The following is a 25,761-nucleotide window of genomic DNA, read 5'->3' on the forward strand; positions in this document are numbered from 1 at the left end:
TCTTTTCCCAAGGACACACAGGTATTGAGTTAGCAACACCAGGACTCAAACCCATGTTCTCTAAGTCCAAAGACATTGTCCCTTCCATTCCCCCATTGTACCAGGTGGCAAAGAAAATGGGACCCTGAGGCTCCCTTTCCCCAAAGTCCCCCCCAGAGTATCTCTGCTTTTCCTGGGTCCCACCCCAAATCCCCCTCCCCAGCCAGGACAAGGAGACGAGAAGATTAGAGAGGGATTAAGATGAGCTGGAGTGGGGAGGGGGCTGAAAGGGGGCTAGGAATGGGGGTGGGAGCTCCTCCCAGGTCTGAAGTGGCTGAAGTGGGGGTGTTGAGGGGGGGCTTCAGGGCAGCTGGCCCTTGTCCCCGGGCTCTAGGCTTGGGGCCCAGTTGGGGCGGGGCGGGGCAGGGTGGGGCGGGCGCTGGGGCCTGGCCATCACAGGGCTTGGCTAGAGCCAGGGATTTTTGGCAAGGACTAGAGCCCTCCCCTTTCCTCTTGCTGAAGGCTGTTTTGGCAGCATCCCCCCCCCCTCCTGCTGCTTTCTGGCAGGGCCCTGGACAGGGCTGGAGAGAACAGCAATAGAGAAAGGGGGGGCAAGCAAAGAAAGAAAAAAAACCCCAAATAGTCCAGTCTGGGGAGGTTTGTGTGTGTTGCCCTTTCGTAATTACGTCGTGTCCTGAGCTTCCCCCCCCTCACCCCCCATCTCACAGCCCCCTCCCTCCCTTGTTCTTCCCCCTCCCTCTTTCCCTCACATCCCTTGTAGACAGCAATTAAGCATTGAGGATAAAACACACAGCCCGAGAGAGGGCTGAGGCTTTCCTCCCAGAGATGGCGAGTCGGACAGCTCTCTCCCTCCGGCCAGGAGTCTTCCTCCTCCTCCTCTCCATCCTTCACCCCACGAGGCAAGGAGGTAAGGGTACCCCCGAGGGGATCAGCTCCCCAGTCCTGTCCTGCTCTCCACCATTCCCATCCACATACTCCCTGTCCCGTCCCCATCTCTCCCACCATCCCCATTCCACTCCCACTCTGTCCCTCCCCTCTCTTCACGGTCCTGGATCACCTTTCAGAGAATCAGCCGTCTTTATTTCCCTATTTCTAGGGACTGGAAGGGACAGGTGGGGTGTGTGTGTGTGCGTGAGTGTGTGTGTGTGTGTGTGTATGTGTGTGACAGTGAGAGAGAGAGAGAGAGAGAGAGAGAGAGAGAGTAATGGGGCATCCTTAGTAAGTTCTGCTGTGCTCTGAACTCTGGAATCCTTTCAAGGTATAGGCATCCTACTGATGCGCTCTCCTTGACCTGACCCTGATGGGCACTTCTCAGACAGAAAACCCCTTGAGCAGAGGACGGGCTGCCACTTGAGTGAGGGAGGGGCTGCCCAGTTATGCAGCAGCCCTCCACCTGGGGTTCCTAGAAAAGAAAGATGCTGGAAGCACACCTCAGGGCAGGTGTCCAGCATCCTCTGTTTGCAGGTTACCTCTTTCTCCTCCTAGGGACCGTGCTTAGCTGAGCCCCAGTCTGGGAGGGAAGGTCCTGGAAAGTTGCAGGTTGGGGCTTGGGAGTACAGTGGACTTAGCGTGGGCAACTCCAAAGGCTTTGGCTCAGAACAGGGGAAACTGGGGCTGTGATCTTTCATCCCAGGTTCTGTCTGGGGCTGGTAAAAAGAGGTTGCTGCAGGCTTAGTGGGCATTGTTGGCATGTCTGAGCAAAGGGTCCTCGTTCTGGGTGTGTCCCCTCAGCAGGCTGCAAGGCTCAGGCAGCTCGGACACCTGCAAACAGAGTACATGTGTGTGCATGCCTGCTTGCGGCTAACAGGCAATTCTGCTAGGTGGGTGGGGTTAGGGGACCTGGACTGTAGTCCCACCCTAACGTGCCATGTGACCTTAGGCAAATCCTTTCAGTTACCTGGGTCTTGGACCTTCTGAAGGTGGGGTGAAGGGCACATAGGGTAAAGTGCCTCCCGAAGGTGGGCTGGGAAGGGAGAAGCATTAAGCACCTGTGGCCACAGGGGAAGGTGTTCCTGGGCAGGCCCAATGGGTGTCACTGGGTAGACAGACGAATTTGTGTGCTCCTGACTAGATGCAGGTGTGTGTCACCTGGATCGGAGTGGGAGAGGGCTGGATTTGTGACTCAGTCCGTGTCACTGAGCTAGTGCATGTGAGTGTGCGGCTGTGAAGACGGGACCAAACGTACGCCACTGGATGCAGCTGTGGCATTTATGTGCGTGTGTGCACGTCTGTGTTCTTCGGCATGTCTGTGCGTTTGTGCATGCAATGGGAGCAGACATGTGTGTGTGCTCCCAGGCAGATTGCATCTGTGTCTGAGTACATTCAGAAGATGAAAGGCACCATTCTCCATCATATCAGCCTGGCTGGGTGTGGAGGCTTGTCCGGCAGGGGAGGGGAAGAATCATTGGCTGTGATGGTTGAGGAGGGAGGGAGGCATGCAGAGTGTTCTGATGCTCTCACTTCAGTCCTGTGTAAGGGAGCAGAGGATACATCTGGCATCCAGAAAGTGCAAGCTAGAAATGGCAGGAATGCCATCGGATGCCCACAGAGTGGATCTGGGGGCCAGCCCCTCGGTGGGGGGCAGAGGAGGGAGCCTCTTTTTGGTTCAGGGAGGAAAGCACTGGAGAGTGGTGAGGATGGGAAGCAACCAGAGATGCCGGCACGGAGATGAGCCATCAGAATAGCCAGTCTTGGGTAGGCACAACAGACAGCGAGAAGTGGGGACCTGAGGGAAGATTAGGGAGGGTGATATAACCCTAGGGATCCTGAGTGAGAAGGGGCCATCTGAATCCAGCTCCAGCCACATCAGCAGAGAGATCCATGTTTGCAGGGAGGCACTTAGGAGGCAGGAAGAAGGGGTGCCCAGCTGGAGCCCAGATGGGTTCCAAGAAGAAGAGAAAGGCTGGGCATCTTCTTGGCTTACTACTGGCTCCTTTTCTGGGTTTCTCTGCCTTCTGCCCTTTCCCCAATCACGAAGAGTGCTGGGTGAGGTCTCTGGGGCTTGGCTCTGGGGTACAGGAGTATGTCCCCAAGCCAGGAATGAAAGAATGAGCAGAAGTAACGGGCTATGAACAGGAGGGAGGGGGAAAGGTGGGCTGAGGTGGCTGGAGGATTTGAGGAGAGTGAGGAGGGAAGGAATGGGGGTGGAGGGGGCTAGGAGTAGCAGCTGTTTCCTGTAGATTGGAGTTGACCTGGCAGAGCTGCTAGTGCAGAAACTTCCTGGGTAGATCTGCAGCTCCATAGATTAGCCCAGGGACTGATCGAACCCCAGGACAGAACACCAGCTCAGGCGCCCCACCCCAGCCTCCCAGCTGTGAACAGATGACTCCCGGGGCGAGGGGAAAGGGGCGCGCATTAACCTCTCTCCTCTCTCCCCTCTCCCCTCCCCTGGGTGTGGCCAGGCAACACTGAGCCCTCCTTTAAGGAACTTGTGTTGGAACGGGGGTGAATAGGTACAGGACACAACAACCTCACCCTCCCTCCATGCAGCCCAGTCCTGGCCTCCTGCCAAATGACTGGAGAGCTCATTCCCTCCCTCCCCCTGTCTCTGCGCAGACCCTAAGGCACCAGAGGAACTCCCCTGGGCGCTGTTCTCTCCAGCAGCCCATGTTTGTTCCTTTCCTAGAAGTCTGTCCCCATGTCCAATTCCGCTTCCTCACGCTGCAGCTCGAGCCCGCTTCTCCTGCCCTCCAGAACGACAGAGCCCACCGCTCCCATCTCTAGGATAACTAATGGGCAGCTTGGTGTGGGTGGATAGAGTTGGCGAGCCCTGGTTCAAATTCTGCCTGTCACTTACTTGCTGCGTGATCCTGAACAAGTAGCTTGTTTCTTTCACATCCAGTTTCTTCATCTAAAATGTGGACAATGATAACACCTCCCTCAAGTGTGGTTGTGAGATTATGTGTGCATGTGTGTGTAGAGATATATCTATATACACATGCATGTATACACATATACATATGTGTGTATGTATGTATACATACACACATACAGACAGGCATAGACACCCATCTTTATATATTATATATACACATACATGTATATACCACAGATATGTAGATAATAATTATTATTTCAGACACTTAGGAACTAGTATTTGTGTCCCACCCAAACTTCCAATTTCCTTTCTTCTGGCTCATTAACACCTGTTTACTGATCACCTGCTGTGCTCAGCTCTAGTCTCTAGTAATTGGGGAAACGAGATAGATGCTCATAGAAAAAAACAATACCCAGGGAATTATTCTAGACTGTTCTGCCGCAGGCGTGGCATATGATCTTGTGCAGGTCACATTCTGTAAAATGACAGAATGTTAGGGCTAAGAGCTGGAAGAGGTTTCAGAGATCATGTCACCCCACATCTCATTTAACAGAGAAGGAAACTGAGGCTCAGAAAGATAAGTGACTTGTCCAGGGTCACCCAGATCACTCCTTGGAAGAGGCAAGTTTCAGGTGTTAAGTCTCCTGACTCAGTCAGAGGCTTTTCCCATTTCACCAAGCTGGATGCTCCTAAATGGCTTTTCAGTCCCATTCTAAGTCTAATACTCTCTTAGTGAGCAGCACCAGCACTGACTCCAAGTGTTGGGAAATGAGGTCAGAGAAGAGAAAGATCAGGGCCAGCTGGGAGGTCAAAGGAACTGAGATTTCAACTGCGTAGGGTCTGAGGTGGAGAGGAGGAGAGAGGGTGCTCTAGGTAGGGGAAAGCTTGTGAGCAAAGGCATGGAGGTGGGAATGTGTACAGGGGAGTGACATTGGATTGTTTCTCCAGAAGGAAAATGTCCCTGTTCCTTTCGTCTTACTTCATGGGCATTCTTTTCCTCCAAGTCATGATTTCCCTCTTCGCCTTCTCTAAGCTTCTTGTCTTCTCCTCGTGAGAAGCTTCTGTGGTCTCTGTAGCCAGAAACACAAAACTGCTACCAGGACAGGAAGCTGGGCAACTGATGTGAGCGGGGATAATTGATAATAAATATTATTATAACAACACTAAAACTGACATTTATAAAGCTTTTCAAGGTTTTCACATCACTTTACCAACATCTTCCCTCTTGATCCTTACCATCACCTTAGAAGGTAAGTGCCATTATTACTCCCAAGCTAAAGATGAGGAAAACTGAGGGTCAGAGGTTAAGTGACTTCCCCAGGATCACACAGCTAGTAAGTGTCTGAGGCCAGATTTTAGCCTAGCTCTCTCCTGGCTCCAAGCCTAGCCCTCTATCAACACTTATATGCCACCTCCCCAATATGGTCATAGCAATAACATAACTTTTTATAGCTCTAAAACCTATAATCCTGTGATCCCATGGTTTATGGAGCACATTCCTCAGAACAACCTTATAAAGTAAACAAAACAAAAATGAAGACCTGCATTTTACAGGTAAGGAAAGTGAGGCTTAGACTCTCCTCTGGTCACATAGCTATGGAGTGACCAAGCTGGACCTGGAACTCAGATCTTTTCATTCCAAGCCTGAAACACTTTCCATTATAGCTTGCTGTGTCCTGGTAATATGGAAAGGAAAGGAGTCCTGGGTGTCCCAAAAGTCTTAGACTTTTGGAATACTCTACAGAGGACTCAACCCATTTCTGACGTCCAGAAAGGGTGGGTTTTGCCAATCCCTTGAGAGAAGTAGGCATCCGCCCTGCCTCCTCTTACACCTCCCACCCCTCTCCACCCTGAAAGAAAAACTCAAGTGAAAAATGAATTTCCATCCTTTTAGGAAACAGCTGGGCTTTTGAGGAGCTGTGAGTAAGCCATAAAATCATGGAACCAGGGAACGTTAGAAAAAGTAAACAGCCTAGAGATCACCCAGTCTGACTTCTTCCAGAATCACAGAATTTAGAGTGGTCATTAGTGCAACCTGTACCCCCAAAAGAATCCCCAATGTAGGGGTGGCTAGGTGGCACAGTGAATAGAGCACTGGCCCTGGAGTCAGGAGGCCCTGAGTTCAAATCCAGCCTCAGACACTTAACACTTATTAGCCATGTGACCTTAGGCAAGTCACTTAATCCCAATTGCCCTGCCTTCCCCCCCCTCCAAAAAAAAAAGAAAGAGCTAAAACAATAAAAAAGAATCCCCAATGAAATATTCCAGACAAGTGATCTTCCTTGCCCCTTCTCCAAGACCTGAAAAGAAGGTGAAGCCACTTCCTTCCACAGCAGTCTATCCCACTTGGGAACAGAGGGGTAGCTAGGCAGTGCAGTGGATAGAGCACCTGGCCAGGAGTCAGGAAGACCTGAGTTCAAATCAGTCACTTAAGAGTTGTGTGACCCTGGGCAAGTCACTTCACCCTGTTTGCCTCAGTTTCCTCATCTGTCAAATGAGTTGTTGAGAGAAATGGCAAACTTCTCCAGTATCTTTTCCAAGAAAACCCCAAATGGGGTCATGAAGAGTCAGACACGACTGAAACAACTGGACGACATTCCTTAGGAAGTTTTTGCTGGCTTCAAGCCTAAATCGTCCTCTTTGTCACTTTTCCTTGCTCTTGGTTCTGCCCTTTGGGACCGAGCTGACCAAGTCTAAAGTTCTCCCTCGAGACAGTCTTTCAAACACTTGAAGAGATCCCTTTCCCCTACCATACCCACACGTCTTTTATTCGGGCTAAGCATCCCCAGTTCCTTCACCCCATCCCTCATACAATACAGACTCCAGGCTCTTCATCATCCTGGTTACCCTCCACTGGGAGCACTCCAGCAGAAATGCCCTTCACCTGTGGCATCCAGAATGTAATGCCAGATGGAGTGAGGACAAAGGAACTATCATCACTTGATTCCTGGAATCTGTGCCTCTCATTATTCAGCCCAAGATCAAATTAACTGGTCTGCTGCATCCCACTGCCAACACCGATTGAGCCTGCAGCCTACTGAAATCCACAGATTCCTTTTCAGGCAAATCCCCAGACTGGACTGACCAAGTTGGGTTTTTTGAACCCAACTGGAAGGCTTTACATTTATCCACATTTATTCAATTAAGAATCTTTTTTATTAAGCAACAACTTTGTGCCAGGGTCTGTTCTCTGTGCTGAAAGTACAAAAATAGAAGTAAAATGGCCTTAGCCCTCAAAGGGCTTCTATTGAACGTCATCTTAGTGGATTGACCCTATGCTCTAGGCCAGGGGAACCTGCAGACTCGAGACCATAGGTGACCCTCTAGGTCCTCAAGTGTGACCCTTTGACTGTTTTGTTCTGGGGTGTTTGGATTCCGTCAAACACCTTAAGGCCACAGGTTTCCCACCCCTGCTCTAGCCCATAAATATCTTCTTGGATCTGATTTTTTGGGGTCATTGGTAAATCTGATGAGTTGGCCATTTGTACTTTTATCCAAGACACTTATAAACACTCCACTGGAGACCTCTTGACAAATTGACAATGAACCATTAGTGACTATTCAACATGCACTGACTCCATCAAATTGTATCGCTAGCAGTGATGATGATGATGATGAGAGGCAGCACTTACATAGAGCTTTAAGATGTGAAAAGGGCATTGCAGATGTCATCTCGTTTGAATCTCACAACAACTCTGGTTGGTTTGTGTTGCTGTTCAATAGTGTCTGACTCTTTGTGACACTAATTTGGGGTCTTCTTGGCAGAGATACTGGAGCAGTTTGCCATTGCCTTTTCCAGTTCAGTTGACAGATGAGGAAACCGAGGCAAATGTATGTGACTTGCCCAGGGTCACATAGCCAGTAAAATGTCTGAAGCAGGGTTTGAACTCCAGTCTTCCTGACTCCAAGTCCCATTTATTGTCTAGTCTATATCAATTTTTTTGAAGATGATGGTATGAGATACTTTATCAAACACTTTGCTAAAATCTAGGCAAAGTGTTCCTCTCTCTTGGTTTACAATAATAATTTCCCCCCAAAAAAATAATTAAGGTGAGTCTAGCAACCTAGATGAAGCCATGACAGCCCTTCGTGATCATTGCTTCCTTTTCTACATATCCATTAACCATCTCTTTAATGTTTCATTCTAGAATTTTTCTTAGGAATGGAAGTCAAGTTCACTGGTGTCTGCTCAAAGGTCTCTAGAGGAGTAAGTGTCCCAAGGATCAGTGCTGGGCCCTGTCCTGTCCTAGAATTGCTATCATCAATGACTTAGATAAAGGCATAGCTATTGTGTTCATCAGACTTGTTGGATGGCACAAAGATGGAAGCTGGTAGGAATCCATAATAGTCTCTCCCTTTTTAAAAAATCAAGACAACATTTGCCTTGCTCTTATCCAGTAGTCCTTCTCCAGTTTTATGGCCCCTTTCAAAATGTTATGGAGCTGCATGCCTTACTTTACATATAAGGGAGTCTCCATGGGCTCCTGAAGCCTACACCGGGGAGCAATTAGCCTAAAGTCCTAGCTCTCGGTTCGCTTTCCACTTGTATGGCATAAATTGAATTTTTGTAACTTAAAGCTCTATGCTTTCAGTTCAACAAAGATTTGTTCAATACCTTACTTAACACAGGACAGGGTACTGTGCTAGGTACTAGGGATTAAAAGACAAAAATGAAACCATCCCTGCCTCCAGGAATTTACATTCTATGTCATGGCATTTCAATGTATGGAATAAGTATTAGACTCTCTAACTTCAGCTGGAAGAACTAGGATTATTAGGTAGATTTGGAATTGATGGACTTCCTCAGATTCAGAGCTGTGCTGCCTTTTGAGCACAATGAGGTCTCTATCCCTGGCTGGAGAGGCATTTCAGCTGAAGATTTTCAGCTGGTAAATCTTTCTCCATGCTCTACTTGCCTCCTTGTCCCTCAAAAAGAAGATTATGGATTCCAAAACCAAGTAATAAATAACTTAGATTTTTCTTGGCTTATGATTATGTATGTTAATGCTCCTAGGCCATTGAGATGGATTATTTTTAAAAGTTCAGAAGGCCAGTTAGTCAATTAACTTGGTCAATCAAATTTTTAAGCACTTACTATGTGCCAGGAATGGTACAGAGTTCTGAGGGCACAAAGAAAGGGAAAACAGAAACAAAATACAGTCCCTGCTCTCAAGGAGCTCACATTATAATGAGGAAAACAGCATATAAAAGTGTACATCCAGTGAAGGTAGGTTTGGAGAGCTCTTTCACCAGATTTCCTGAGAGGACAAAATTCAGGACTTAGTGAAATCCCCAGGGTCTCTATCCTCTTTGCCCTCAAGACTAGGGACTAGAAGCACTTTGGATATAATCCAGTCCAACCCCTCACTTTACAGATGAGGAGAGACATGTGCTAGGTTGGACTAGATGGCCTAATCACAATGATAGCAGTTAACATTTATTTGGCACCTACTACTTACTACCTAGGCACTGTGCTAAGTGCTTTTACAAATATTATCTTATTCTATCCTCACAACAACCCTGAGAGGTAGGTGCTATTATTATCCCCATTTTATAGTTAAGAAAACTGAAGCAAAGACTAAGTGACTTGCCCAAGGTCACTCAGATAGTAAGTGTCTGAGGCTGGTTTTGAACTCAGGTCTTCCTGACTTCAGGCCAGGTGCTGTATCCACTGCAACTCCTACATGGAAAATCAAAGTTTTTGACAAGATGACTAGTAAGAGTTCTTCTATTTTGGTGATTCTCTGAGACTCCAGAGGATACATTCCTTTTTTCTGCTGCAAGTATCAAGCGTCCCTTGGGATAATCTACATGCACCTAGGAGGGGTTTAGATGGACTAATATCTTTAGGAACCCCAGCAGACTAGGAAAGCAGAAGAAGGCAGTGCTCTTGGATAATGGAAGGCAGAGTACTTAGTTGTGAGTGAAAGCAGAGGCTTTCAGGAGCCTCCTGGCAAAGCTTGGAAAGAAAAGAAGATGCTGAAGTGACAGCTTGCTGATTATACAAGTTTGACAAGGTCCAGTCTTGTCATAGAATCACAGGGATCTCCCTTGGCCCATGGGGATCCAGCATTTTTATCAATGATTTTGTTTGAAGACATAAAGGGCGTTCTTGTCAACTTTACAGATGACAGGAAGATGGGAGGGATAGCTAACACATTGGAAGAGAGAAACCTTACCCAAAAATAGCTTGGTAGAATGGAACATTAGGCTGAATTGACTACAATAAAACTTTAGTTAGAACAAATGTAAAATCTTTGCCTTAGGATCAAAAAATCAACTTCATAATTATAAAATAGGGTTGGTATATCTAAACAACAATATTTTGCAAAAACACACACACATGCACACAAAGTAGAGTTTAAGAGCACTACCAACTAAATATGAACCAGAAGTGTGATATGACAATGAAAAGAAGTGAATAACCACGTTAAGAAAGGTGTAGTATGTCCCACTGTGCTCTTATCTGGTCAGGTGATATCTGAAGCATTATGTTCAGGTCTGGGCATCACATTTTAAGAAAGACACTGATGGGGAGAGAGAGAGGGAGAGGATGGTGAGAGAATTGTAGAGCAAGTTATAAGCTGATGGAACTGAGCTAGAGAGAAGATGAATTGGCCAGAGAAGGACAAGAGAACTGTTTTCAAGTCTATGAAGTGCTAGTCTTGTAGGAGAGGGATTGGCCCACTAAAATGGGTAGTAGCTTCAGAGAAGTAGATTTAATTTAGATGTTAGAAGTAGATTTAAGTTAGTCCTAAATGGAAGAGCTCTCCCATGGTGGAGGGGGCTGCTCTCAGGAGGCAATCAGTCCCTCTCATGGAAGATCTTCAAGCCAAGGTTAAATTAGTTCTACTCAGGAATGCTTTGGGGAAGTTTCTTATCCCTTTTAATTCTGACCTTCATTTTAAGACTAGGAGTGACCTCAGGGACTTTCTAGGAGTCCAACCCCTCATTTTACAGTTGAGGAAACTAAGTCTCAGAAAAGCCAGAACTAGGTTGTATAATCTCTTCTGGCTTCCCCAAAGTTACACCAGTTGTAAGTAGATTTTAAGATTCAAACCTAGGTCCCCTAACTGTACATGTGACAATTCTGTACCTCTGACCAAGGCCAATCACAAAATATTTGGAGATCCAGACATCAGTCTTTTTTTTTTCTTTAACCCCTGTCCATACCATCAATCTCACTGGTCTTTCTCTTCCCTAAGGAAACTCTACCAGGCATTATGGAAATCTTCTTACCTTGTATGAGTCTATCCTGAGCCCACTTCCCACATGTGCATGGTCTTCTCTACCTAGCATATACACCATCTGGGCCCATATAAATCTGCCTACCTCCATAGTGCCTGGAGGTTTGATTGGGGAGTTTGAGATTCTGTCATCCTGCCACAGTGGCTAGAATGACAGAAGAAAATGGGGACATAGACAAAGAGGGAAGCTGCACATTCCTAACCCTGCTGTATGAATGAGCTTATCAGACAATTTCCTCCTAGGCTAGAGAGAGCATGAGGCCAAGTTCACACATCTGAAGGGCTGTCAATTAGAAGAGCCAGCTCTGGAGGGCATCACTAGTGCTGATGGGAGGCAGATTTTAGCTTGGTGAGAAGAACTTTGAGGCAATGTTTCCCACCAAGAGGAAGGACTGCTTCAGGGGAGACTGAGCACCCTGTCACAGGAAGGGTTCAAGTGGAACCCAGATGCCCCCTTGTTAGGGACATTGTGAAGGATTCCTCCTCGGGGAAGATGGCAGTGAGGAAAAGAAGCTGACCTAGAGAATCTCCAAATTCCTTCCCAATCCTGAGGAAGAAGAAGAAAGAGAAAGGGCATTGACTCCCAGGACCCTGTAGCTCTCTAGTCCATGTCTGGTGATGGAGACAACAGCACCCACTAGCTCAGACTAATTGGGGTCAAGGTCAGTTTTATTTATAGAACACTATTTTATTATTTTCAAGTACACAGAGTGCATCTCACACTAATTCCTAACATAGTGTTTTCAAGTACAGGCTCTGCTGGACCCATTCAGCAGTGAATAGATAAGCTTCTTTGTAATTAACAGCAGCCTTTGGAATATAAACAATGTTTCAAATGCCTTCCAGATAGTTTAGTCTCCCAGCAGGTTAAACATTCCCCTGTAATCTCAGTTAGATCCCTGTTTGCTTTGCAGGTTTTTTTAAAGGAAGAGAGGGGAAAGGGAAATGTCAGCTCCCCCCAGGTCTGGATTAACAAGACTGGAGTTAGTTGGATCTCAGTTCTGGCCTGGCAGAAATGATTTGGTGAGGCATTTAAAGGGCTGACATCTTGTCATTTAGAACTATGCTCCCATACCCCCTCAATTACTTCTCTTGACTTTGAAGGGATAAAGGTTCAAAGGATCCTAGCTTTCTTAGAGCAGGGAGGGACCTCAGGGACTATCTGGTCCAAATCTCTAAGGAAACTGAGACCCAGGGAGCTTCTGACTTGTCCAAGGTCACACAGGTCATGATTGTCAAAGGTGGGATTTGAACCCACGTCCTCTGATTCCAGAGCCAATCATCTGTCTCTAACATCTCCCTCTCGTTTGTCCCTTTGGTCTCTGTCCCAAAGCTTAGGAAATAAGGCTGAATACATCACCTAATGGCAAAGAAAGTCTGATAAACATCAGTTTGGAGACTCAGTTCCCAAAACCATGAAGGAGGATTGGAAGTGGGAGGGAAGAAACTACTTACAATAGATCCTCCATTATTTAAAGGGCTTGGGTCCTTGCCTGTCCAACTTTGGACAACTCCCTTCTTTTCTTTGAATCTCAGTTTTCTGTTCTCTTAAATGAGGGTAGAAGACTCCAAGGTCCCTTCAGATCTAGCTCTTGGGATGCTGTGGTCCTTGCTGGGTCCTCTCCCCCAGCCACCTTAAAATGGAATGTGCTTGGGAAATACTAATTAAGTTCAACGTTAGCTTGACTGTCCCAGCCCCACCCTCATCTTCAGAAAAACAAATCATTGTGTTCCAAAAACTTTTGGATTATCTAGGGTTTTGGATTCCCTGTGATGCTGCCATCTTTGATCAGCGAAGCCTTTGTCTACATTTGGCTTCTGCCATTTCCATGAGCTCTGCCTTAGACCTCCTTCCCCTTCTCCAATGGAAATTTACCAGAGTTTAGCCCAGCCAACCTGAGCCAGGAGATGGCCGCCTTCATTATATACCCATTCATCAGAGCAGGTCTCCTCAAAACCTCTCCTTGGCACAGTATCCTACCACTGATCCTACAATAATCAGATGGCCTTTCTTAGATGAAGCCTAGAAGTCAGGCTCCAATAAGTCCTATCTCCCTTTCCTGAATGTGCTTTAGCAGGCGAGAGCCCAGCACTGGAAGTCAGGGGGCCTGAGTCCTGGGCCAGGTTCTGCCACTGACTTGTTGTGTGGAATGCTTCTCCCTAGAGCTCAGTTCCCATCTCTGTTAAATGAGGGAGTTGGACTGGATGTTCCCTAAGAACCCTTCCAGCCCTAATTCTGAGATCCCATGACCTCTTTGAGTCTGTCTTCTCTGTTCATAATTAACTGGAATTAGTGGTTTGGTTATCTCTGTTTTGATCACCATGACAACAGCGCTGGCTAGATGCTGTGGACCAGGGCTAGCCCCAGGGAGAGATCTGGACATGGGGCCTCCCTCTCTTCATTGACTTTGGCCCTCAGGTTGGTAGGATCACAGCATTAAAGCTGGATGGGGATTTAAAGATCAGTTAGGACAGAGATTTTTAACCTGGACAGGTTTCAGAAGCTGGGGAGGGGGGGGGATACATCTTAATTTCTATCCGAAATTTAGCATTTCCTTCAATTATGCAGTTTTTTTAAAAAACACCAACAATTTCACCAAACTACCAAAGGGATTATGATACACAGAAAAAACTTAAGACTCCCTGGTCCAGTTTAACTTCCTCATTTTACAGGTGAAGAAAATGAGAGCCAGAGGGTACAGAGCCTCTCCCCGGGTCACACAGCAAGTCAGTGGCACCGAGATTCAAACCTGGGTCCTGGCATCTCATGTCCAGGGCTCATCCCACTATACCACACTGTCTCTGGGGTCATGGGGGGAGGGGGGAGTCTGTTTCTCCATCCAAGGCCAAAAGGCTGATATCCCTCGGACCAGGATAAGAGCGCTGCTCCTAGCAAAGGACAGAAACAATTCATTCATTCACTTACCTCATCCAAGGCACCGAGCCAGGCCCTGGGGGTCTCTGCCCACTAAGGTTCCCAGTCTAAAGGGGGAGACAAGTTAATAAGAGGAGGGCTCCAAGAGCCATATAATTGGGATTATGGGTGGAGAGGAATTGCTGTTGGAGTTTAGAGGAGGGAGGGATTGCCTCTGGCCAGAGCAATCAGGAAAGGTTTCCTTGAAAAGGTGTGAGAAGAGTGGACAAAAGCTCCAGGGTAAGAATGCATATAGCTGTGTGGATGGGGGCATTGAAGGCATCTTCAGTGAAGCCCTGGCTTCTAGTCTCTTCATTTTCTCAGGTCAGATCGTCAGTCTGTCAGTCTCCCTAATAAGGGGAAAGCCTCCCTTTCCACCTGCTAAAATGGAAAGATCACTGGCTTAGTCAGAGGACATGGGTTCAAATCCTCCAGCAAGTCCCATCATCTCTCTGGGCCTTGATTTCCTCTTTTGTAAAATGCAGAGCATGGGTGGGATGACCTCTGAGGCCCCTCCCAGCTCTGGAGCTCCGATTCTATAATTCCCTTTCCCGGCCTGACCTCTGAAAGGGTCTAAGAAGCAATTAGAAACCAAGATCTTGGGGACAGAGGATGGTCTCCAGTGGACAAAGACCATCAGACAGTCCCCTAGAGAGCGAATGAGACAGGGTACACCGGGGCTCAGTTACAAAGGCACAGAAGCTCCAGCTGTCATTCTTTTCATTCTTTTGAGTATTGATGGCAGCAGGGAGTCATGGACCTGATCGCACAGTCAGGAAAACCTGGATTCAAGTCTTTCAGGGGTGGGGAACCTGCAGCCTTGAGGCCACACCTGGCCCTCTAGGTCCTCGGGGGCGGCCCTTGGACTGAGTCCAAGTTTTACAGAACAAATCCTTTTATTAAGGGGATTTGTTCTGTGAAGGTTGGATTCTAAGTGCTGTACTTGAGGACCTAGAGGGCCACAGGTTCCCACCCCTGCTAGACCCTTGCTAGTGGCGTGACCCTGGCTAAAGTACTCTGAGTCTCATTTCGCTCATCTGTAAAATGGGTAAAATATTAGTACATATCTCAGGGTGGTTGTAAAGATAAAATGAGATAAAATGCAGGAAGTGCTTTCTTAGCCTCAAGGAACTTTTTAAATGACAGTTGCTATTATAAGCCATGGGGGGAGGGGCACAGAAAGGATAGGACCCATCATTTTATTGGTAGAGTGAGGAAACTTCCTCTAACAGTACAGCTCTGTAACTTCTGGAATTAGAGAGTTTTCCCAGGAAGGGACAGTGTTAGGGACTCGCCCAGGGTAACACAGCCTATATGTGTCAGATACAGGATCTGAACCCAGATCTTCCTGCCTTCCTGCAGACTTCCTTCTTCTGCTTATTATTATTAGCATCAAGAGACAAGATCCAGTGGAAGGAAGACCAGACCTGGAGTCAGAAGACAGCTGGGTCTGGCCATGGAGCTGATACAAGCAGTGGGTGACAGGATTACAGAGAGAGGTCTGAAAGAGCTGCTAGGGCCAACTCCCTGCCTGATCACCTCCTTGGGTGACTTCTGTAACATAAAGCACCTGGAGGGGCTGCTCCTTAGGTCCCTTCTAATTCTGAATCTATGATCTGGTCCATACCCATCATTTTGCAGTTGAGGAAACAGAAATTGAATGAGTAACAACCAATCTCAAAGAGTTAGAAGGTGTCTAAGGCAGGACCTGAATCCAAAGTGTCCAAATCCCGCTCCTCCCAGGACTGGGGTGGAGGGGATCTTGATAGAAACTGGTAACTGGTTGGTTAACCCTGTGGGGATAGAGGCAGCAAATATTATTATTACTGTTATTATTATTCATGTTAGACTGAGGAAGTGAAATGCCTAAGGTCACTCAGCAAGCACATCAGGGATGGTGCTGGGACTAAAAAGCTTCTGAATCCTGGTCCAGCGCTTGTTGTAAAAGATCACTCTGCTAACAAAAAGAAATGAACAGGGGCAGCTAGGAGGTATACTGGATAGAACACCAGCCCTGGGGTCAGGAGGACCTGAGCTCAAATTCAAGTTCAGGAGTTTACTAGTTGTGTGACCCTGGACAGCTCACTTAATCTGAAGAAAGAAAGAAAGAAAGAAAGAAAGAAAGGGAGAGAGAAAGAGGGAGGAAGGGAGGAAGGGAGGGAGGGAAGGAGGGAAATGAAGGACACAAGTTCCTTATGTTTAACTCCATTTTGGAGATGAGGGAACAGGGCTCAGAGATGTGACAGGGTTTATCTAGAGTCACACAGACAGGAGGTGTCAGAAGCAAATCCAAAGGCTGGAGCTCTACCCACTGTGCCATATGGCCCCTAGGGATGGCAAATAGAAGAGGTAAATTGGAGCAAGGCCTTGAAGGATGAGTAGTATGATGGAGAGGCAGAGGGAAGAGGAAAGGGTACTCCAAGTGGAGGAAATTGCCTGAATAAAAGTTTGGAGGCAGGAAAACGAAAGGAGTGTGTGTGTGTGTGTGTGTGTGTGTGTGTGTGTGTGCGTGCCCAATCAGAGAGGGCTTGAATGCCAGGTGAGGACTTTATTCTTCAGCTAAACAAAACAGCTTTCATCATGTCCCACAACTGTTCTGAGCAGTTTCCTGTTACCTACAACCTCTGCAGCCAGGAAAAAACGTGCTGAAAGCCTTACTTTTGGAGCATCCGTCTGATGGCTTGGAGACAGGAGAAAAGGGCAGCGGAGGCAGAGAGGCCAGCTTAGGAAGGAGGCCCAAACAAGAGTCCAGCCATGACCAGTGAAGGGGTAGGAGGAGGGGGTAGGGTAGACTTGGCAGAGTGAGGACCAGCCTGGAGAGGTGGTTGTTTCTAGAAATTCTCTGGCCAGTCTGGGAGTTGGAGGCACCAGGGGTTATTCCTCAGACCTTGGCCCTGGAGCATTTCCACCTCTGAGCAGGGATGCCCTAGTGAGGGAGAGATGGGGAGACTTGGAGGGGAAAAGACTGCCCCAGACCTGCCCTGGGCCATCACCCAGGGGTCTACTGGGGTCTCTGTGAGGCCTGGGCAGCCTGTCTGACAGTCTGGGCCAACGGGGTTTTCTTGGAGGAGAGTTTCTTGACCTCAGGCACACTGTCCCCAGGGGATGCTATGCCTCTGGCCAGGCCTCAACCTAACAACAGCCTGCTCCCCTCCACACACACATCCCTACACCTCCCCTTGGCAGAAAGGGAGCCCCAGGTCCGGGTGGAATTGTTTTCTAAACAGGCCTTGGTTTTTGGAGCCAGAAAGAGGGAACGAAGTGGGGTGATAGAGAGGAAACACTGATCCCTCTCTGTACAAGTCTGCACTGGAGCAGGCAGTCTGGGAGGGAGAGGGAGAGGAAGGGAGGGGAGGTGGTGGGAAGAGGAGAGCAGATACAGAGAACAAGCCAGAGAGCCAGAGACAGCCTCAAGGGCTCTGCTGGACCGATATGGCCAGAGCTTTTGGCTGCAGAAGACAGAGATGAAGGGACTGCTTCCCAGCAAGCCTGGCCCCCCGGGGAAGGCTGAGCCTGCGGCTCATGCTGGGCTTCAGAGAGGCTGCAGGCCATGCAGGGGGGAAAGGGGAGGCTGGACGGCAGAGAAAGCCCGGGCTCAGAATCTGGTGTCCATGGAATCTCTCCACCCCCCAAGCAGGCGAGCTTACCTCTGTCTCCCCCTTCAAACCTTCAGCACTCCTTCCGCACATTCCCACTCATCAATGAACTGAAGTTGAAACGATTGGCTGGGTCTTCTGGGGTGACGGGAGGGGAGAGGAGCTAGGTTTTAGGTAGACCAGGACCTTGTCCTAGGCAGGAGAAGGAGGGAGGTTGGCGTTTCTCCCCTGGGTGGATCTTGGATGCTCAGTGATGGAGACAGCCGATGAAGACACTGTTCAGCCTTCCAGATGTGCTGCTCTAGTGGGGGAAGAACAGATGTGTCTCCCGCTTCTCCTGGTAGCCAGAAGAGGCTCTCGGCTCTTGTCACCATTGGTCTCTCTGTGCCTGTCTCTCCCTCCTTCCTCCTTCTCTGTCTCTGTCTCTCAGCCTCAGTCTCTGACTCTGTGTGTTTGTATGTGTCTCTCTCCAGCTCTGAACTGAAGGCTGAAATGCACTGTCGTCATTAGACGTAGGGCCTCCGACAGGATGCTCCCAACCCAGATTCAGTTATCTTGTGTTGCCCACGCTGTAACTGCCCTGATGCCCCCATCCTCACTGCTCCAGGGTCAGTCTATAACCAGGACTGGGGGTCAGTCTATGGCCAGAGGTAGGTCTGTAAATCACAGAATCATCAATTTAGAGCTGGAAGAAATCTTAGAAGCCGATGTGTTCAACCTCCCTCCCCCCAACTCAGCTTTACAGAGGGGACAAGCTCCTAAGTGTCTGAGGCAGAATCCCAATGCCTCATCCATCAGACAGTGCTGTCTCTTGGGAAATCGGTCCATGGCCAGGGCTAGGGACAAGCCCAAGGGGTGAGGGATCACTCTGTGGCCAAGCTTAGGGATCAATCTCTGATCACCATTAGAGCTCTGTCTGGGAGCCTGGGACTGGGGATGTGTCTGTGGCTGGAATTAGGTCTAATCTGTGGCTGCAACAGGGAGAAAGCAGCCTGCAGCTGGGAGCCTAGTTCTCATCTGTGCTAAGCCAACTGACCTACAAAGGAATGGGGCCCATGACCTTGTCCTCTGAACACGCTGCTCCATCCAGGTCCTACCCACCCACCCGGCAATAGTAAGAGCCAATGCCGACCTGGCCCTTTGTCATTCACAGGCTGTACCTGCTCACATCATTCATTCTCTGATGTTTCCTTTGGAATCTGGAGCCTTGGGCTAAGTCTCTTCCCAGGGCTGGACTCTCTCCTCCATTCTCCAGCCCAGTCCCCTCCCAAAGGCACCACACGAGCTGGGGCTGAGGACAGTGACCTCATGCTTGGTCCTATCAGTGTGAGAACAGGAGTATTTTCTCTGGAAAGCCTACCAGAGTGACCTCATTGCTTAATCATTAATGGACTGGGATCCCAGAGAGGCTAAAAGTTTCAGGAGTTCTTTCTGTGGGTTCAGTTTTGACTTGGGGGGGGTGGGCTATGGGGAGAAGGGGAGGGAGTGGGCTGACTGTTGAGCCCAGTAGGTGAAATCAAAGGAGCTTTCCACAGAGAGGAATTCTGTGCCTTCTGACTGACCTCTAATTCCAGCCACATGAGCCCCAGTCTTGAGCAGAGAGTAACCCCTAATCCCTACCACAGGCTGACCTCTAAATCTGACCACATATTGCCCACCTAGCCCCAGTCACAGACTGACTGCTCACCCAAGGCACAGAAAGATCACAGATCTGAGAGATGGGTGGGGCCCCACAGGCCAGCTGGCCTCATTTCCTTAATTTTGCAGGTTAGGAAACTGAGACCCAGATGAAATGACTTTCCCAAGATCACACAGTGACAGCCAGACTCTATACCCAGGTTCTGATTCTAAATCTTTTTTCCCCTACAGATTCCTTACTTCATCTAGCTCAAAACCACGTAGCTTTAGTGACCAGGAGGATGAAGGGAGAGGGTATAAATGAGTGCTTGGGGAGCAACTGAAACGTGGTCCTCTTCAGGAGACTTGGGAGAGGCAGGCTCTGAGGGGAGGCTGTGTCTTGTCCTTGTTCTCCTTCCCCCAAGGATCCTAGAGGAGCCTCAGTGCATTCTGGGGCTTCATGGTCTTGTGTATCAGCACTGCCGCAGGTGGGGGCTCCCACCTGTCTCTATGAGCTGGACTGATGATGACTAACAGAGAATTCCCTGTTTCCTCTGTAGGGGTCCCAGGGGCTGTTCCTGGGGCTGTTCCTGGAGGGGTCTACTATCCAGGTAAGAGGAACATGGTTCCCTCCCTCTTCTCCCTAAGCTTCCCTCCTGCATCATTAATGCTACTTGCAGCTGCTGTGGAGGTGTTAAGACCAATCCACCAGTACACAGAAGGGCTGCTAGCACAGGTTCTTTGATCTGCTTTTCTAAAGGAAAGACAGCTTTAAAGGGGTTAATAATCTTACTTTAATTAAACAATGAGAAAGCTGTATTAGTTGAGAGAAGTGAGTATCCAAGAAAGAATCCAATAGACAGGGCTCCAACTGTCTAACCAGAGTAATAGAACAATTTACATCTCACCAAACCAGGGAACACAGTCTGGGTTCACAAAGCTGGGGGTCCCTTAACAGTGGCTACCCAGAGTCTCATCTGGCCAAATCTCAAAGACCTCAGGTGAAACATTCATCAACCTCCAGAATATATAGTTTTGACTAATAGGCTCAGAGCCAGAAGGCATCACAACCCATGTGACTCAGTGCCTAATTGGCTCAGTACCAAAACGTGTGAAAGCCTTCCTGCGAGCAAGCCTCACTGTGACCAAACCTCCCCCTAAGCAAGCTCCTCCTTAGACAAATTCCTTCCCAAAGGCACCTGATGGGCTCTATGTGACTCAGGACGTGTCACAGCTGTGAACTGGGCCAGAGCTCAAAGCAGCAAAACACCCATGATTGAAATGCCTGTGTGCCTTTAGACCTGGGAACATGGCCCCTGTGGAAGGAAAAAAGGGAACACATAGGCCTATTAACGGACAGGGGAAGATCTTATGTTCCATTAACCCTACGCCTCCCTTGCTCCCACTTCCTGACGTTAGGCCAGGCTCTATTCGTTACACTACCTTAGTATCTTATCCCCTAAATCCATCAAGAAGCATTTATTGAGCGCTTACTGTATGCCAAGAAAACACAAAAGCGACCCACCTCTCCTTAAGAGTCTTGCATGTCGTTGGTCCTCTTGGAGAATGAAGGGTAAACAACAGTGCTCTAGTGGGGAGAATCTCCTGATAGTTCTTTATTTCAAGTGTTATCTTAAAGCGTCTTAAGAAAGAGCTTTACCGACATTATCTCATTCAATGCTCACAACCCTGTGAGATTATTATCGTCCCCATTTTTCAGATGAGAAAACTGAGGCTGACAGAACCACCTGGCTGCCTCCGTAGGCATGTAGGTATATATAGAATAGATATTGCGCAATTAAACAGAAGGCAGTTTGGGCAGCTTCGCGTACAAGATGGTACTTGGAGCAGTGTCTTAAAGGAGGAGAGGATCTTTTTGATGGGCAGGTAAGGAGGGAGTGAATTCCAGGCATTTAAACAAAGTCAGTATATAGCAACAGGAGATGGGACCATGCCCCAAAGGGAGATGGGAGCAATCAGGAAAGGTGGCATTTGAGTTCAGCCTGGAAGGAAAAGAGAGATGCTAAGAAGGTTTGGAGGAGGGAACTGGCCAGGGCAAAGGTCTAGAGGCAGGAAGTTTTGTTCTCTTGTGCCACTGGTTTCTTTTAGGGCTCCATTCTACCTCATTCTCAGACTAACAGGTCTGTGCCTACTGGATTGAAGGTTGAATTCCTGCCCCCTCCCCCAGTAGAATGTAAACTCACTGAGGGCAGGGACTATTTTTATTCCATGTCTCTAGCACCAAGCACTGTGCCCGACCCATAGTAGGTGCTTTCTAAGTCTTTGTTGGGATTGCAATTGGATATTCCCTCCCCATCCCTGCTTGGTAAGAACTCAAGGAAGAACTACATGGCAGCCTTTACAGTTTTTTTGTTTTTTGCCACGAACCAAGAACTCTGGTTCTCTCAGTACCCCTCTCCACCATAGAAGCTCTAGAACCCTAGAAGGCCAAAGCTGGAAGGGACCTTAGAGTGATCAAATGGTTTACCCTCCTCATTTTACAGAAGGGAAATGACTCATTCCAAGTCACACAATCAGGATTAGAACTCAATGCATTGTCTCTCAATATGGTCCCAACCCTGCCTTAGTTCTTCTAGTGACTGGGAGTAGGGGGTAGGGGGATTGGGATGAGAGAAAGGAAGGAGAAGAAGGGCCCTGTTTTCTCCAGGACAACCCCATCTGTTCTGGAATCTCTCCTCTCCTCTGCTTCCCCAGACTGCAGTCCTATGGCCTTGGGGTTCTACACAGTAAGGGGGCAGTGAGTAGTGATGGGGATTAGCTCTCCCTTCCCCAGTGAACATAATGCCTTAGCCAAGTTAAAAGACCTAAGTGTCATTGTTCAATGCAATGACCAACCATGATTCCAGGTAAGGGATGCGTGCTGTCCATGAAATATATAGAAAACAAATCCTCGTTCATTAAAAAAAACATAAAACGAAGTTTTCAAAAAGTACACAAGCCTCCAAAAGCATCTCTTAAGGAGGGGTGCTAATGGTAGAATTTTGATGAGAGAAAGTGTGAAACAGGGAGTTCTCCAATCACCTTGTCTGAGCATCCGTGTATTTTGGCCATGAGTAAACCCAGTCCCACACAGCTCCAACAAGGTTTCTGATGCCTCTCGAGGAGGGGCTGTTTTGTGGAGAATCATCCCTTGTCACCATTTCCTCTCACTGAAGCTGACTAGAGTCCTTTCTGGTCCAGGACTAGTGACTGATCCTCGTTGATGCAGAAGGGGAAACGGTTACTAATGCAAGCAGGGTTGAAGCAAAGGAAACTAACAGAAACCTTCTCTCTGGTTGGTTGTAGGAGCTGCTGGTCTTGGAGGCCTTGGAGTTGGAGGTCTGGGAGCTGGAGGTCTGGGAGCTGGGGGTCTAGGAGGAGCAGGTAAGATTGAGAACCTTGTTATGTGCTGGAGAACAAGAGAGCCAAATCCCTGGTGCCACACTCAGCCAGAGAGTAATGTGCTATCTAGTGTTTTCTGTTTAAAACACTTTCACAGACTCAGACAGGAGCTGGATTTTCCCCATTATCCTGTAAGAGATGGAAGGGCACTTAAAATCATCTTGTTTCAATCCATTCATTTTACAAACGAGGAAACTGAGGCCCATTGAGGTCAAGTGATTTGCTCAAGTTCACGAGGCAAGACAGAGTCAGGACCAGAATAATCCAGGTTTCTAGACACCCTTGTCCAATACTCTGCTCTCTAGATGACCTTGGGACTCTCAGAGGGACCCGGTTGAAGAGGTAGTTTCTGTCCTATAGGAACCTGGAAGAAGGGCATTGGGGATGGGGAGAAGATCAGTAGTGGTCCTCTTGGGAAATGCACTAGCCTTTGAGTCTTCACTCAAAGAGCACAGACAGTGCCCTTCACAGTACAAGTAATAACCAGGGTCTAACAGGGCTTTTTCTTGGAGAACTTACCACACAGTCTGGGTCTGACCACTTATTTTTCTTTCTCCAGGACTGGGAGCTGGAGGCAAACCACCCAAACCAGGTAAGGCGGCTCCCCTTCTCCCCAGCCCCGGGCACCACCTTTGACCACATCCAGGAGCCAGAGATGTGATGGGCGGGGGGCGGGGGGGGCTGGCAGGTGGGGGGGGGGCAAGGATAGTTGGGAGGAAGGCAAAGTCCAAAGGGGAAATGGAAGCAGACTGAGGCTTCCCCAAGAGAGGGAACAATGAACATCTCCCTTGCTGGGCTAGAAGGCTCCCTATTCCCTGCAAGACCATTCTCCTTAAAGACTTGGAGGATGAAAAAAAGACAGATGAGCCATCAAGAAGGGTATTATGAGGATGAGGGTGGATCTCTGAAGCTTCCCCAGGGAGGATTCCAGAACGAATGGGAAACGAGGCATCTGGAAATTCTCTGCGGATTGAAGTCATTACCGTCTGTAGGGTCTTTGATCAAAACGACGTGATTATGTAGCACTTTATTCATTACATATCGGAGATTTAGGATGAAAGGGACTCGCGGGGCTACTGAGTCCACATGTTCATTCCACAGATGAAGAAACTGGGGTCAGAGAGGAGCAGCAAGTTTCCCAAGGTCACACAAGCCTCAGCCCTTGGATTCCAAATCGAACACTTTCAATTGCAGGGCGTAACAATAGCAGAAATAACCATAGCCTTTGAAGACTGCTTTCTGATTTGTCAAGCGCTTCCTATACGTTATCCTCATAACAACCCCTGAGGCAGGGGCTCTTATTATCTCATTTTACAGATGAAACAGAGGTAGGCAGAAGTGGTTTGCGCAGTCACACAACCAAGAAGTGCCTGAGGCTGTCTTTGAATTCAGATCTTCCTGACTCTGGGTGCTGATGTTGGCTGGGGATGGGAGCTGGGACACCATTGCCCTCCTCTGGGGAGTCACCAGGGGCTCCCATCAACGGAGACCTTCTCCTTGGGCCCCTCCTTGGTGCCCAGAATCGATACCAGTCTCTGAGATCTGAGGTCTGAGATGCCTCAGGCTCTCAGAGTATGTCAGGGACCTCTTCCAACATCTCATTGTTTGGGGAGCCAAAAAAATACGAATGAATCTTCTGAAAAACACCTGGATTCAGTTTCTCTCCAAAATCCATCTGGGCTGGGAGCCACCGCAGAGCCTCAGTGCTGGAGGAGGGGCGAGAAGCGGTTAAGGTTTCTTTGCAAGCTGAGGAGGAAACTGGGCAGAACCAATCCTTTGGGAGCTTCCTTATCACCAGCAAATCACAATGCTTTCTGGGGCTGCTCCCCAGCTTCCAGGACCAGAGACACCAGCTCCTGAATCTAACACTGGAAAGGATCTTGGCCGCCATGGAGTCCAACCTCCTCTTTTTACAGATGGGTAAACTGAGGCCCAGGGAGGAGAGGAAATGAGTTTGCCAAGGTCACACATGCACTAAGTTTATAGGCTCCTAGATCTAGAAGCCATCTAGCAAGGCCGACCCCTTCATTTTTAAAGAGGAGAAAACCATGCAGATGAGGTGACTGCCCCAGGATTCCTAACTGCTGCTCCCTGGTTGGGAGAAGGCATCTCTGCCAGCATCCCCGAGAGGTAATTGGGGCAGATATTATCAGCCCTATTTTATAAAGGAAGATGTGAAGGAGCATAGCACTGAGACGCCTTGCCCAAGTCACATACATCGAGTTAATGACCTCTAGTCTAATCCATAAGGAAAGCTATGTGGCATGCCCCGGATGAAAGGACCAATGGAAATATAAAACAGTAATTGATAATATAACTGTGCAGTCCAGAATGGCTTCAAGGCAGAGGGATGGACACCAGGACTCTTAAGGTTGTCTAGTACAATAGAGTGAGCATTGGCACTAGAGGGAGAGCTCTGGGTTCAAATCCTGCCTCTGACTGCTGTGACCTTGAGCAAGTCCCTTGACCCTGATGGACCTTAGTTTCCTCCTATATAAAATGAGAAGGCTGGGGTCCCTCCAAGCTCCAAATCTGGGTGCCTCTGATCCTTCTAGACTGAGGATTAGGGGTTGGAGAGCCTGAAGTGGTAACATTTGGGTGAGCCTGCTTTCTGGAGGCCTTCCTGGGGCTGGGCTGCATGTTTGGGACTTGGGAACAACTAATCCCCTGGCTCAGGGTGAGAGGGAGGGAGAGAATCACAGCTGCCTCAGCTCCACTGACTGCCTCCTTCTCCACCCCCTGCACAGACCTGTGCCAGGGATCCCCAGCAGGCAGTGGGGTTTGGTGTCCACAGAGCTCAGCTGAGCTGCCACTGGTGTAAGCTGCTCCCACCCCCAATAGCACAGCAAGACCAGGGTGTCCAGGGCCCAAGGAGCCAGCAGCTGGGCTCCCCAGGCATCAAACATAGGATGGGGTAGAGGGAAGAGGAACAGGGAGGCAGAAAGAGACAGAGTGGAGACAGAGATGGAAGTGGAGAAAGAGACAGAAGGAAGAAGGGAGGGAAGGAAGAGAGATAGACAGATTCAGCCAGACAGACAAGCAGATATGGAGGGGGAGAGAAAGCACAGGAAGAAACAGAGGCAAAAGGAAGGAAGGAAGAAAGGAAGGAAGGAAGGAAGGAAGGAAGGAAGGAAGGAAGGAAGGAAGGAAGGAAGGAAGGAAGGAAGG

At 48.5% G+C, this 25,761-nt stretch overlaps 1 protein-coding gene across 5 annotated transcripts in view; it reads left to right on the forward strand.

Moving 5' to 3' along the window:
• The first annotated feature begins 537 nt into the window (after window positions 1-537).
• Window positions 538-25,761, forward strand: part of ELN (elastin) — a 72,262-nt gene continuing 47,038 nt past the window's right edge. For 3 of the 5 annotated variants that reach the window (XM_069089492.1, XM_069089494.1, XM_069089493.1), the window contains exons 1-4: window positions 711-907; window positions 19,752-19,802; window positions 22,498-22,575; window positions 23,153-23,185. In XM_069089492.1, the coding sequence (XP_068945593.1) occupies window positions 826-907; window positions 19,752-19,802; window positions 22,498-22,575; window positions 23,153-23,185 (244 nt within the window). In that variant the 5' untranslated portion in view covers window positions 711-825. Of the gene's footprint in view, window positions 637-709; window positions 908-19,751; window positions 19,803-22,497; window positions 22,576-23,152; window positions 23,186-25,761 lie in introns of those variants that run through there. The other 2 variants (XM_069089491.1, XM_069089496.1) reach the window with 2 other exon arrangements.

This window comes from Petaurus breviceps, unplaced genomic scaffold, assembly GCF_028583685.1.
Source record: "Petaurus breviceps papuanus isolate PSGF00001 unplaced genomic scaffold, PetGlider_PUasm1.0 186, whole genome shotgun sequence".
NCBI lineage: Eukaryota > Metazoa > Chordata > Mammalia > Diprotodontia > Petauridae > Petaurus > Petaurus breviceps.